Source organism: Amphibalanus amphitrite, unplaced genomic scaffold, assembly GCF_019059575.1.
Source record: "Amphibalanus amphitrite isolate SeventyFive unplaced genomic scaffold, NRLGWU_Aamphi_draft 000975F_arrow, whole genome shotgun sequence".
In the NCBI taxonomy this organism is placed as follows: Eukaryota; Metazoa; Arthropoda; class Thecostraca; order Balanomorpha; family Balanidae; genus Amphibalanus; species Amphibalanus amphitrite.
The window spans coordinates 88,286-103,087 of record NW_024882469.1 but is presented as its reverse complement, the minus strand read 5'-3'; the positions used below and the strand labels follow the sequence as shown (position 1 = coordinate 103,087).

Below are 14,802 nucleotides of genomic sequence, written 5' to 3'. Positions count from 1 at the left end.
GCTGACCAGCAAATAAGACGAGTTTGAGACAGCATCTGTTCGGGTGATCGCCAAAATGAAGTCAGTGTAGGATCAACCAAACAAATCAGGCATTCATGAATATGTATTGCGATAGGTATTATCACAAATGTACACATGGCGTAATATCTGCAGTTGACGATGTATGCACATGGCAAAGTCACACAATGTAATAGCTGAGCACACACACAAAAAAAAAAAAAAAACAGGAAAGTCGCAGGGAACACTGGATCGATGTGCCGCACCGCAGGCGACCAGCGGGGCATCTGTCCTTCCACCCGGAACACTGTACAGACAGACAGTACTCCTTATGGTGCAACCTCCAGCACGACGCCTTGAGCCCGGGATTCACAGAGACCACATATTCCGGCCGCACAGGGCATAAACTCCGTTTGCTCCGTCCAGAAACCTTCGGTATCGGTAAGGCAGATGCTGCTTTAGAGGACCTTGAGGGCCTCAGAGGGCCTTAGAGGTCCTTAGACAGCTTCAGAGGGCGCTGGTCACGACTCGAGCTGCTCGCTGGTTCTCAGTCGGCGCAGCAGCCGGTCGCGGCCCCTCTCCTTGCTCCGGTGCCGCCGACTGCGGGTGGCAGACCGCTCCTCCCGCAGCCGGCGCCAGTAGTTCTCCTCATCACCGCCTGGCGGCAGCACCGTCAGTCAGCAGATTGCAGGGGATCTGTAAGGACGAGGTAACTGCTTAGTGAGAATAACTTTTTTAATAGAATTAGAGTGCGATCAGGAGAGCACATTTTGACAATTTAGTCTAAACCTCAGCAGTAAGCGCAAAAATACACTCGCAAAATTGCATAATGCAGCTCTCTTCTCGAGCGGGTCTGTATCAAGGTGTTTAACGCGCTCAATGACCAGTATGCTCCAAACACGATGCGCAGCATGTTCACGCGGAGACGGGACACGTCGCTCCGTGATACCCGTCTCGCTCGATCAGAGCAGCTCGCGCTGCCAACGGTACGGCTGAGCACCACTCAACGTGTGTTCTCTTACCGAGCCGCGACAGCGTGAAACACGCTCCCGCCTTCTGTAACACAGTGCACTTCGAGAGGGCAGTTCATGGTCAGGTTGGGAGAGGTGCAACAGAGTGGAAACAGTGCTTAGGTGTGTGATATCTGTAGGTATGATTTATCATCGAGTGTTTATCTAGAACGCCTCAGTTTGTCTTATTGTGTGTCTGTGCAGTGTGCATTTATTGTATGACGCAAACTTCCGAACAGCTGTGCGCGCACGGATGGAGTTTAATATACCATACCATACTAGCTTGTTACAGAGCTTCAGCACCTCTACTCGCACTCATCCTTCCATCAAACTTCCGCAGATCCTCTCCGAGACCCACCTGTGAGAACGGCTGCGTCTCTGAGCTCTGGGTCCTTCAGGCAGGCGGCAGCAGCGGCGGCAGACTCCATCCGTAGGTAGGAGGGCTCGGAGTCGGCACCCAGCTCCACGTACTGTACTCCCGGTCGGGACTTCAGGGCAGACTGTACGGACACAGAGATGGACTCAATGTGAGCTGGCATCGCACGGAAAGCATGAATACAAATACGAATAAATCTGCCACCTTCGGGACAGATGATTTTCTATGTATCATAAAGCAGCACTTCCACACAATATATTAATGAATATTATGATAGCGATGCCATCAATTACCGGTAACTATCAGGTGATGGCATGTAACTCTCTGTTGTAAGCACGATGCTTCACGGTACAATATTCATTCGTATGATTGTTAGGCGATGGTGACAGGCGAATGTAAAGCACTCCTGACTCTGAGATGTCTCCCATCTGAGGCCGACGACCCTACTCACGATTAGCTGTTTGTCGGAGGCCGCGGCGGGCCGATCGGCACTGAACCGAACCACCGTACCGGGAACAAACTGGGGGGCGACACCGACCGGCCGCGCCTGTCCGGGTCACAGGGGGTTATCACAGGTCACACAGGGGGTCATACACGATCATCAGAGGTCAAGACAGGTCACGAGAGGTTACCGATGATGATCAGCCCTGAACAAAGGTTTGAGAACTATAAGGTAACAGCGCGTCGCTTTTCCCGGTCTAAAGTGTATGCAGAACTCAATTTTATGACATAATACAACTGACAGATAACGGACCAAATCAAGCAGAACGGCTTTGTACAGAAAAGTGCACATTCCGGTCGCCAAATGGGTGGCAATAGCCCCCTCTGGTCCCAACTCCCCTGAATCTAACGCAACCGCCCATAAGTCATATCCATTCTTCATCCATCCACCAATTCCCCTGTACCGGACCGTCCTGTCTCTGTGTCTGGGGTTATAGCTAGTACATCCTACCAGACATTGCGCAACTGACCGGCGGGTTCCGAGGTCGGTTGGCATTCTGTTCCTGCAGCGCCCGCTTGATCTCGGACATGTTTTCCTTCTGCAGGGCGCGGTACTGCTCCTTGAACCGACTCCATTCAGACCTGGAGGGAGGGGCACGAGGGTGAATGTCAATGGATCCACGGAGAGATAACAGGGAAGACAGTCTGAGGGAGAAGTTCAGCTCCAAAAGAGAAATCAACAGGATCGACGTGAAAATGGCAGTGCATTTCCGTAAACTAGCTCCGGAAACGCATCCTACAAATTACACCTGTCAGCATCCTTCCTAAACCACGGAGCCATCCTCCCACCCAATCTCCCTTCTCCCTCGCCCGTCCCTCCCAATACTCACAGCGGCATGATCTGCAGTCCCAGCAGCCGCGTATCCTCAGTCTCATTAAGCGGCGCCTTCCTTCCCCTGCGGGTGCGCCGGTGCCGTCGGGCGCGTCGCTCGCCGCCACTGAGATCAGTATCGTCGGTCCGCTCTGTCAGCAGGGACGTGGCCAGGCTGGCGTCCTCTCTGTGCGGCTCCGAGCAGCTGGTGGTGCCATCTGCCGCGCCCTCGGAGAAGTTGGAGTTGTCCGTGTCGGCCGGCGTGGCGCTGGCGCTGCCCGTGGCTGTTGCGCCCGTGGTTTGCGCGGCGCCCGTGTTCTGCGTGGAGTCTTTCTCAGACTCCGGGGTGTCGGCGAATCGAGTCATCTTCATCGGGGCGTCTGCGACAAACACAAGCACATTACTAACCAAACACATTGCGAATGAACTAGACTGCGAGAAAATTAAAAAGCCATATGAATCGCAGCAAAATGTCGAAGCTGGGCACAATCTCTTAGCTACAAACTGGTTTCGTACCCAATAAAGTCAAACAAATTAAGTCCTTGTTTTATGACTTAAGTCCAGTCACAATCACTAAAATGAGCAATATGTCAAGATGGCACGAGTAATAGCGTTGACTGACCCCTGGAGCTGGAGTCTGTGGACAGTTTCCTTTTCCCGGGCCGACTGGTAAGATCAGGCGCGGCTGCGGGCGGCGGGTCGACCGGTGCCAGTTCCACCTCCTCTCCGTCCCCCTCGCCTCCCTCCTCGAGAGGCTCCGTGTCGTCGGGCGCGGGTTCCACGGCGGTCAGATACTCGGGGTAGTGTTCAGACGGCATACGGCGGCCCAGAGCTCCGAACGCCTGTGGAGAGGAGGCGGTTAGAACAGTGTGAGCAGGGGAGAGGGGGGAGAGAGAGAGAGAGAGGGGGGAGGGAGAGATGGAGAGAGGGAGAGAGAGAGGGAGAGAGAGGGAGAGGGGAGGGAGGAAAAAAAACAGCGAAAGAAAGCGAATATAGCCAACATGAGAGATATTTAAGTGAAGGGTTTTCAGTTCCTTTGCTAATAACTGTCCAGGGTCCATTGAACATAACCTGCAAGCACACCGTACACCTACCTACATCGTACAGCATACACCTAATCGTTATTGGACAGGCTATTCTAACTATTTTAACTGCCTTTCCCAAGAACACACGAACACATTCTTCCAAATATAAGCCACCCAGACCCACCACCCCGTTTACCGCTACTTCAACTGTTCCTCACATAAAGCGCGTTGTTGGCCATGTTGGGTGTGCGGAACTGGACAAAGCCGAAGCCGCGGTGGTGGCCGGTGGCCCGGTGTGTGGGCAGGGAGATGGAGTCGACTGTTCCGTACGCAGAGAAGGTTCGTCGCAGCGCCTCCCTGCCCGACGAGCGAGGGATGCTCTCCTGACGGGGAGGGAGAATTAGTGCGAATGTATACCAGACTTAGGTACATCAGACCCAGAGGCAGGGATCCGCTGCAGCCAGTAGGGGCTGGTCTCGCTTAATGATTGAAATAATTATATTTTGAAGAGTTGCATTTAGTTAGGAATTTACAGTTTGTAACAGCGGCAAATGCCGCAAGTGTGATGAAGAGTTGCATAGTTTGGCATACCCTGACAAAATTCGAGCAAACAATATTGCTTTGTTCAGCAGGCTGAATTATACTCGCAATAATAAACATTATATTTATTTTACCTATTTCATCAATGCTCATGAACAAACCAATAGTTTGTCATAAGCAACTACATGCAAATGTCTCGGCATACGTCTGCCTCCCGCATACACTTACGACATAAATGGTGCAGAGCTCGGCATCCTCTTTGAAGACGAACGGCGACCGGCGGCAGACGGCAGAGCCATCTGACGAGAGCTGCAGGAACTGAGATCCGGAGAGCGCGTGCACCAGATCATCGAGAGAGGCCGACAGGGAGCGGATCCGGGCAAACTTGACAAACTCAGACAGAGGGATGACTGTGAACGAGAGAGAACCAGGGAAGAACGAAGTGAGCGACCTTGGGAAAAGGGGGGCACAACAACAGTCACCAATGGGTAGAGAGAGAGAGTCCACTTTCATTATGTGCCTATTTTGAATAATCAGTGATAATTGAAATAAAAAGGTCTACCTAATCCAATCAACTGTAAAGTAGGATTTATAACTGCAGGTTGTTTGAAAAGACAAACACTTTTCGGTAGTAGCTGAAGAGCTGGTCCCTGGTGTAATCGACTTCCCATCAATGGTAAGACCATGGATGAAGTAGTAGGTAGTAGGTAATCATCCATGGTAAGACAGAGACTTAAGTACTTCATTATGCAATATAAAATTACAAAAAAACACTGACCTAATATGTGACTTATTTTAATGGTATTATGACAAAAATAAGCTACAATATGTACACTAGCTTTAACACGCGCAGTGGAAGGGGGGGGGCGGATTTCGCCCACCCCTCCTGTTTTTCGCCAATAACTCGCGCCGCAAGCATAATATCAATGTGAAATTTCGGCTACCTGTCCAGAATTGAATTGCGGATCTTCTCGTGCAAGAAGTAAGAAAATCGGTTCACAACTTTTCTAGTAATAGCGGTGTAAAGTCAAACATCCTGCCGCCGCGGCGGCGCGGCGGCGCGGCGGCCGGCGCTAGCCGTTACGCGCCGCCTGAATTGTAGACTGTGCCGGGGCGGGACGGTTCCGTCTTTACATCGCGCTCCTTACCGCTGATTACATTAGATTCGCGTCAAATTCGGTGAGAAGACTGAGAAATGTACAGGCAATCATATGGTCAAAGAATTTTGAAAATCGGCCGGTAACAACTTGAGTTATGAGTGTGTAAACACAAAATTGTGATTGCCGCGTTTCCCGCGTCGGCCGATGCCGCTTCAGCCGGCGACATCTTACCCTTATCAGGCTTCTAACTGCCATATTTATTGTTGTATTATCTAGAAATTCACCATACATACTTACAAATGTTTGCTCTTTCATATAGTAAAAGATTAAAAAAATCGGCCCGTAACTTTTTGAGTTATCGGCGTGTAAACGCAAAAAAGTCGCTAATATGGCAGATTTGACCACATTTGACCTCATTTGACCTTGAAGATATTGACCTAGGGTCATGAAATTCACACACAACAGAGTTCCCCATATCCCCCACCTACCCTCCAAATTTCGTTTTTCTAGCTCCAGTGGGAGCTGAGATCTTAGGGGGGGGGCGACATCCGCCCCCCCCCCTTCCACTGGGCGTAGTACTCGCAACCCTTCCACTGCGCGTGTTAAATATAACAAATAAGCTATGTAGTTATCTTACATTTATCCTTTTCCATCAGTGATCTTAGGTACTTGTCACGAGTGAGATTGGCATCACTGAAGTAGAACTCCATCTGATTCATGATTGCTGCATACAATCTCTTCTTTCTAACTCGTTTTGTCTTCTTAGTGTCGTCAGTCTGACTGTCGCTTGCCATTGTAATCTGAAAGAGAGGGGTGGTGTAAACGGCTTAGTTGCAGTTGAATTTCACTTGCCATGTCAAAAATAAACTGACATGAAAAATGATACCCATCAGTCAGTTCAGTCAGTTCTGCTTTAGGTATACCATACACGTCATCAGCTAGTTTTGCATTGTTGGATGATCTTGGAGGACATTTGATGACAATTAAACACTCTCGCAAACAGAGATCATTATGCTGATGAAGTTGGGAAACCCAATGTCAAATGGAAAATTTGACAAAGCTGGAGCAGACTGAGCTTGAACAAGTCCATCCATAAATGTTGGCCAAATGCAGACAAGTGTTTAAATGTTTGAAAGTGGTCAAACTGTCAATTTGTTTTCACCAGCAGTTTACACGGTAAATGTCAAGTTTAAGTCCTAAGAAGATTTCATTGATAATTTTTTCATATTTTTACATTATTTGACATCCTGAATCCAAAAATGATACTCATATGTCTCGCAAATAAAAGAAAAAAACATAATCAAACCTGACCTAACCTTACCTACTTACATATAACCTACCAACCTACAACCTACAAACCTACCCTAACCTAACCTAACCTACAAACCTACCTACCTACAACCTAAAACCTACAAACCTACAACCTAACCTAACCTAAAACCTAAAATTTTTGCTGTTTCGTATTCGTATCAAAAGCGCCACAATTGTAGTTAGGACCTAAACTTGACATATACCCCAAAAACAGCTTGAACTGCAGCCCGCAGGCTGTGGTAATTTTGCTTTTAGTAGAACTTAAGGTTAAATTTACATAAAACATGTTTAGCTCAAGCATATAAATATGTTTATTCGGTTCCCATATTAGTTTGCCTCACTTAAGTCACACATCAGCACTATAGTTTGTTTGTTTTTTTTCCAAAGGACTCTGGCTCCAAGTATGTTTTACGAATAACCACGTGTGGGCAAAACAAACTTAACCTGAGAAAATAAAACGCTGACTAATTTCTAACATGTAATTTCTTCCCGATAATTTCACTTGAAGCCAGCGTCCGTTTGAAAAAAGAAGGAACTATAGTCTGAAAAATCACTTTCTACAGCAGCAGATCTTGCAGGGCAAACAGATATTACCTCAAATGAGTGATGTGATGTCTAAAAATGGAATTTCAACAGAGGCACCAATGCTCAGGGGCCAGGGCAATAAAAAGCAAAACCCTTTACCGCCTACCTCAACCTATATCAATATAATGCCTGCCGTCAGCCGAGCATACCACTGAAGTCAACCGAAAGAAAACTAGTTTTCCGTCGTCCCAGTTTTCGACAGTTTCCTAAATAAATAAACCACCATGGTCAAAGGTGTTTATTACCAATAATTTAATCTGCAAGGGAATACTCAGAAAGATTTTGATTAGGCGTTTTATGCTATTGAATAAGTTTACTTGCAGCGTGAATTAGAATGAACACAATATTTGTCGCAAGTGCGCAGAAACTTGTTATCAAGCTTATTTGTAGATGTCGCTACTATTCTCACGTAGTTATAGATGTCGCGGAGGTCGAAAATCTCCTGTCATGCAGGGCCTGTCTTGCACATGCGTCTTGCACACGTCATGCACGCAGGCACGTACCCAGGATTTCGCCCAGGAGGGGGCCACCTGCTTCCGAAGGGGCCCTTAGGTCAACCGGGGGCCCCCAGGCCGCCCAGGCGACCAGGGGCCCCCAGGCAACCAGGGGCCCCCATGCGACCGGCGACCAGGCCCCCGCTACCAGGGGCCCCCTTGGCGACTAGGGACCCCAGGCGATCAGGGCCCCATGCGACCAGAGGCCCCCATGCGACCAGGCCCCCCGGCTACCAGGGCCCCCTAGGCGACTAGGGACCCCAGGCAATCAGGGGGCCCCATGCGACCAGGCCCCGGCTACCAGGGGCCCCTAGGCGACCAGGGGCCCAGGAAACCGGGGCCCTCGGATGACTGCAGGGGCCCATCGGGTGATCAGGGGCCCCTCGGGTAACCAGGGGCACGTAAATGAAACTTTGATATCATTTTTTTCTTCCTAGTAAAAGACGTTTTATCCAGTGTTTGAAAAAATATACCGGGGCCTGAGGGGCCCCCTGAGCGCCTTCGGCGCTCAGAAGGGGGCCATGGCTCCCGTGCCCCCCCCCCCTTGGGTACGTCACTGCATGCACGTAGGATCTGAAATAGGTGTAGTTGAAAACCGTTTCAGGCTAACGTAAGAGCATAGCCTGTGGAACGGGGAGGGCACCGGGGCACCGTGCCCCCCTTTGATTTTGGCATCTTAACACCAGTATAACGCCTTTTGGCAGGGCCTCGTCGTAAGAGATTTTCACTGGGGGGGGGGGGCAGAGACTCAAGGAGCCAAACCTAGGGTACCCCCAATCACCTGACCTGACCTTGACCCGTACTTAGTATGACCCCTACATGGTACCTTCACTAGGTCTTTGAGGTCATTTTTGGTGAGTTTCGAGCAGCAGCTATCGATTCCGCTGCCCGTAAGTGTAAGTCTAATCATGCAAACCCCCAGAATTTGACCTTTGACCTGACCTTGACCCGAAAGTTGACCTCAATCTTAAAATCTTAAGGTGCTTTGGGAAGGTCTCGTAGAGACCTTTCGAACGCCGCCTCGCGGGGCTCGATACGATCATTGGTTCTCGAGATAACAGGGGGGGGTCGGATCCGACCGCCCCCCCCCCCCCCAGGCTGTCGTGGGTACGGAAATAGCCCAGGCGGTGCCGGGTTAAGGTCAGGCCAATTTTGCGGTCTCTCAATTATAAAATAAATGGGAGAAAATTGAAAAGCGTCTCTTTTGCACAAACGCGATTCTAGGCACTCTCAAACATCGGGAATCGGGATGCAGGTAAAATTGATACACTGAACCGGGAAATGGCACTTTTGACCCCTTGTTATGTCCCCGAGGTCATCTCTGATCAAGAATAGTATCTAACAGTTTTTAGCTAATAACTTCTGATAAGGGCATGCTAGAGATGAAAACGCCTTAGATGTGTTCGGCTCCACGATGCGGATCGACTGATATGCAACATGACCTTTTCCGGTCAGGTCATGACCTTGGCCTTAGGTCAAATTTTCAAGTTGACCTTTCAAGGCAAATTATAGTTCATTTCATTCGAAGCGTCTCGACGAGAGGAACACGTATTTATCAAAGCCCAACCAGTGCCTTGGGCCACTTGACCTGACCTCAGAGGTCACCGGATGACCTGAGACCTTTAAATCGGGTACCAGTCGCTGCGTCTCGTAACGGCGCAGACGTGTGATGCTTCCGCGACGCTCTAGCTCTATCAGGGGCGAAACGGCGAGGAGGGTCGTACATACCAACCCTCCCCCCTCCCCTCCCTCGGCCGGCGCGTATGTAGAAAACCAATAAATCCGGCGAGGGTCAAGGTATCAGATCAATCAGTGACCTTTCACTTCTGAGGGCAGGTCATGCCTTAGTAGCTAGTACCGCTGTTACGGATTTGGTATTAGTGGATAATTCTCCTAAAGATGGTCGTAGAACCACGCTATTTGGCACCATCGTGTTTGTCATGCTCAGGGACCCGCACGGCCCGAAATGACAGAAGTATTTTTTATTGATATATCTTATCATTCACCAGGAAATGAATCATTTTCAGCGCCAAATATACAAAACACCAGGTAATTTTCATTTACGGAAGCTTTCGGAAGCATGCTGCGCATGGGCGGCGCCACCGGGGGGGGGGGGGGACGGGGGGACAGGTCCCCCGCTATCGAAAGTTAGGGTTAGGGGGGTACAGTACCCATGGAGTCGGCAATGTTGTTGCCGACCCCATGGTTCAATAGTTGATAATAATGCATTGTAGAGTTATCCGTCGCATAATGCATCGTTGGTTAGCCTTCGCCCCAGTGGGGGGGGGGGCATATGTTACCACCCTGTCGCGTTTTTTGCGTGTGAATAAAAACCGCGGCGCGTAGCGCCGCGCCGCTCGGGGAAGCTTTTGGTACATCAATTTTGGACAATATGTGAAGTTTTGGACCCCAGGTCATGTCAGGTCAGGTCACCAGGTCAAGTTAACTGACCAAGCCAAAAAAAAAGTTTGCAATCATGTCCAGTCTGCAGTCTTTGTCAGAAAGATTTTAAACTTGGTGGATTGCATGCTGTTATGGGCGCCTACAATTTGTATATCTCGGATTTTTTATATCCGTGACCTAAGGTCAGGTCAGTGGCGTGACCTTTCCATTACAAGTCAATGGAGAAAAATGAAAATGCCTCTAGATCCGTGTGTACGCATAGGAACAGTCCAAATATTTCAGAATCACAATGATTTAGTCCATTCGTGATGACCAAGGTGTCATTTTTGCTGATAGCCTCTAGAAAGGTCATCCGAGGTCATTTGAGGCTACAAACAGTTTTTTTGCCAATAACTCGCGATTGGAAAGAGATAGAACGCTGGGGATGGTCTCATTGTGTTTGTCTTGTTGAGTCGCATCGACTGATATGCAACATGACCTTTTCCGGTCAGGTCATGACCTTGACCTGAGGTCAAATTTTCAAGTTGACCTTTCAAGGTCAAATTATAGTTCATTCGACGCGTCTCGGCGAGGGGAACACGATTCTGGCAATAGAAGTGTCGTGGCTTTTTTTAGTCGAAAGTTACTGTCGAAAAACACTTTTCGTAAAAACAGCTATTTTTGGAGTTGTTGCCCTCTGGAGGCTAAACCGTTGACCTGAGGGCAATATTAATAATGACCTTTTCAAAAGAAGAGTTCAAAAGTTATCGATTGCTCTTCCATGCGTTTTTCTAGCTACCATAGTTCCTGAGACAGCGGCATGTTTTCTGAAGAATATAATGACAATTGGCAAATTTTGACCTTTGATGACCTCTGGTGACCCCAATATTGCTCTAAGGTGAAAAATGACCGAAATACTTTCAAACGTACGCATTGAGAGCTATCGACTGCTTTTTACCGCGTCTTTCTAGCCCTCTTAGTTTTTGAGTTAGAGGTGGGTGGTAACATATGCCCCCCCCCCCCCCCACTAGGGCGAAGTTGGCTGAGACCGCCACTGGGGCGCGGGTTAATCAAGGCAGGTTCTGAATAAAGATTGCTGTTGGGATGTATCGCAGGGGGTCCTGGCCATCTGCAAAAGGTGTGGAGCTGTGATGCCTGCAGTTATAAGGTGATCGGCAGGGCCTCGGGGATCGTGCCCCCCCCCCTTTTTTTGGGGCGCCAGGCAGGGTTATTACCTCCCCACCCCACTGCCAGACCCCATTGCCGACAAAACCAAGTTTACTGAAATTCCATAGATTTCCGTTACTATATGGATATTTTCCATTCCTAATTAGTTAAATTCAAGCATGGCAGTTCTACCACAGGAACCATTTGAAATCTATGCCATTTAACCCCAGCACTTGTGGGGAGAACTGCTCGGATAGATCACAGGCAGGACCAAAAAAGCACGCAGTAGCCCTATACCTTATAATTGGGTAGCATCGGCTCCCTCTCGTCAAGGGGCTCGATAGCACTAGCTTTTTTCTGCCCCCCCCCCTCCCCCTCTTACGTCAGCGGCTGTGAAAATGCCATTGCCAGCTGTTGAAACATGGCAGTTGCTTTTGCATGAGTGCACGAAAGGGTTTTAGGTACGTGATACGTGAAAGGTTTTACATGAAAATTGAGATACACCAGCTTATCAAATTGTACTCACTGTGGTGCGCTCGGTTTTACCTTGAATAGTCTTTGAATTCTGGGGTGACACAGACCAGTCAAGAAACCTGTTCCATAAGGAGAGCCACTAATGCTAAAGAGATGAGGGATGAGGTTTCCAGAGACCTTCATTACCTCCCAAAGGGGGTGCCCCGCCATTTGCCAATCCCTGCTGTACCTAGTTGTTACGATTGGAGGGTGAATATGAGAACGATGCAGGTCGTGCCAGCTCGATCATGACGAACACAATGGTGCCGACATCACAGCTCTACAGTCAGGGGCGACATTTTCTGAAAATGATTGGTAGGGCTCTAATGTTAATTTTCACAGCTTCAAAGCCATTCTTACCATGCAGCGCCATAGGCATAATGTTAAAGTTTCGAAATTATTGGTAGGGCTCCGGCCCTACCAGGCCTATACAAAACGACACCCATGGCTCTACTGCCATTTTTGACGAAGTTAATCAACAGGGACCGGAATTCTACCCTGGGGCATTTCACCTGCAGAGGTCGCCGGACCTGAGACCCTTTCACTCAATTTTTTCAACGGTGCATGGGCTCGTTTTTCCCGCAAAGCTCTTGGTAAGTAAAATTCATCAGAAAGTGTGATCAAATAACGGCTGGTGAACTTCCATGACCTAGCATGACCTTTTGAGTGACCACCGAACCGATGACATGACCACTGACGGCTAGCCATTAGCTGCACCCTGCCCGTTGCATATGGATCAGGTGGTGATGTCATGATTCTGAAATTATATTGCAGTTTTGGCGCACTTGTCAGAGCAGAAGACATTCCCACTTTTCCTCCATGACTATATGATGGTGAAGCCATGAAGCTGACCAGACGTAAGATCGAAAATTTGAAAGTACGAAACGTAAGAATAGTTGGCACTGCTACTCATACCTAAGCAATTCGCAGCTTGTAGGAAACCAGCTTTGAGTTGGGAAGACTGCAAATTTTGATTTAGAGGCAAGTATGCTTGAAAAGGTGATCGATCTTAGGTGTCTTAGGATAAGTTTGGAAACGGACCATTCGATGTGTTTTAGGCTTTGCCAAGTTTCGCGGCGTTACGTGCCTCGTTTTTTTTTTGCATACACGATCAGTTTTCGACTTTTGGGATTTTCGGTCAGGCAAGCCCCCGTCCCCGTCCCCCCTATCGAAAACCCGTGGCGCCGCCCCTGATGCTGCGGCTTTCTCCTTCACCCTTCACACATAAAATCAATTAATATTCACAAATAAAACATAATCGCTCGTTTCGTAAGTGATCAACACGACCTTACCAGTAAAAATATAAAATAAACCTGCGCGGAATTGAACGAGACGTGACTAGGTATAAAAGTTCATCCAGTTTCTGATTATGTCAGATAGATGCTCATAACACATGTCAATCCTATCGCTTTCGGCTCGACGGATTTCATCATAGATTTCATCCTGTAGAAGTAGGTAGTCGCTACAGTATATACAACCATGCAATCTCCTAACACCTGTACGAGTATAGGTGGGTGCTCATATGTGGTTCGACAGTTTGAGACTAATAGGAGCGGTTCGCGTCAGTTTTACTGACAACTTATCACTGGTCCCAGCCATAAAACTGTGCGTCCAAAAGGCTTGCCGCACGACAAATGAGTGACTTCCCGTCAAACGTGCTGGTGCCATCCATTGAATCCCACTCATAAATTGATGAAACAAGTCTGTACAGCGGACACAGCGATGCCGCCGCCAACACGATACCAGGGGCTCCGCCACGGTTTTGGGATTGGGGGGTCCGACCCAAAACACAAAACCTCGCTGGCGAATCCAGGGTGGGTAGGTATTTTGGGCGAATTCACCCTCCCCTCCCCCCTCCAGCTCCCGAAGATGATGAAAAAACGCCGCTTTTTCTAGAGCTCCAAGAAAGCTTAATAATTTTATCGGGAGAATTCTCCTTTAAACCGAAAAACCAAGGTTCAATTTGCACAAGGAATCGAAAACCGAGAAGCGGAGCCCATTGACACCGACATTGCGGACTCTCAAATCAACGTTCTTGAGGAGTGAAGGCCGCTGTTGCGCGCTCCAAGGGCGGTGAGCCATCAGACAGCGCATTAGGCTCTCAGTGACTGGCATGGGCTTGGGAATTCAGGGACCTTCATAGGCGCTCAGATATCTATCTATGTAGGCTTTTAGGTCAGTGCCGGGTCCTCCAAGGCCGTAGTTAAAGGAAAGCGCAGGGCTTTAGGAGTCGTTGAAGGGATTTGAAAGCCCTGCCCTCATACATATAGCAGTATGGACTCCTTAGATACTGACATTCAGTCTCTGTGATCAGAGAGTGACCTATCTTGACCTGAAAATGGATATCAAAATGCTGCAATTGAATCAAAGGTCAGGTTATGCAGGGGATTCTGTAAGAGTTGTGACTTGTAGACGTATCTCTACCGACATGCATTCAGATTCCTGTGCAGATTATTGCAGATTACCTCAGAACGGTGTGAGGCTGCTTAGACTAGTACGGTGCTCGAAAGACCGGCTTAATCCCCTTCCCCCAACACTATCGGTTGACCTCACATGGAAAAAGGATTCTCAGGTCGATTCGAAGCTCATTTAGGGCGGGTATTGTGTCTAAGAGGTGTCCTGCAAGCTGGACCTCTCTCACGAAATTATAGCCGAATCCTGGCATGCTTAGCTAATCCTATAGCAATCTTAAACGCATTCATTTTAATAACAAAATGGTAGAATAATGGCACTCCCGTACATACGAGTATAGGTCGGCGAGAGTTGAGCACTTCGTGTGTAACAACATTTTAAGGGATCCCTACATTTCTAGATCTTAAATTCCTTAGCTTTGCGACTGTCAACGTATTCTAAATTATTCAACACATTCTGTGAATGATTTGGTCATTCTTATGCGAAAACAAGCTTATAGTTATTAGAAATATTGGGGGGTACTGTACCCCCCAGGTAAATTATTGAGGAGGTCCGGACCCCCGCGTACCCCCCTGTGG

General features: G+C 48.5%; 1 protein-coding gene across 3 annotated transcripts in view; it reads right to left on the bottom strand.

Moving 5' to 3' along the window:
• Positions 1-88: 88 nt before the first annotated feature.
• LOC122368780 (la-related protein 7-like) overlaps positions 89-14,802 on the bottom strand; it is an 86,767-nt gene continuing 72,053 nt past the window's right edge. The window contains exons 2-11 of one of the 3 annotated variants that reach the window (XM_043343021.1): positions 5,998-6,160; positions 4,489-4,670; positions 3,939-4,103; positions 3,318-3,537; positions 2,715-3,075; positions 2,355-2,466; positions 1,835-1,930; positions 1,366-1,507; positions 514-655; positions 89-483 (exon numbers count right to left, since the gene is read on the bottom strand). In XM_043343021.1, coding sequence (XP_043198956.1) covers positions 519-655; positions 1,366-1,507; positions 1,835-1,930; positions 2,355-2,466; positions 2,715-3,075; positions 3,318-3,537; positions 3,939-4,103; positions 4,489-4,670; positions 5,998-6,154 — 1,572 coding nt within the window. In that variant the 5' untranslated portion in view covers positions 6,155-6,160 and the 3' untranslated portion in view covers positions 89-483; positions 514-518. Of the gene's footprint in view, positions 656-1,365; positions 1,508-1,834; positions 1,931-2,354; positions 2,467-2,714; positions 3,076-3,317; positions 3,538-3,938; positions 4,104-4,488; positions 4,671-5,997; positions 6,161-7,362; positions 7,462-14,802 lie in introns of those variants that run through there. The other 2 variants (XM_043343022.1, XM_043343023.1) reach the window with 2 other exon arrangements.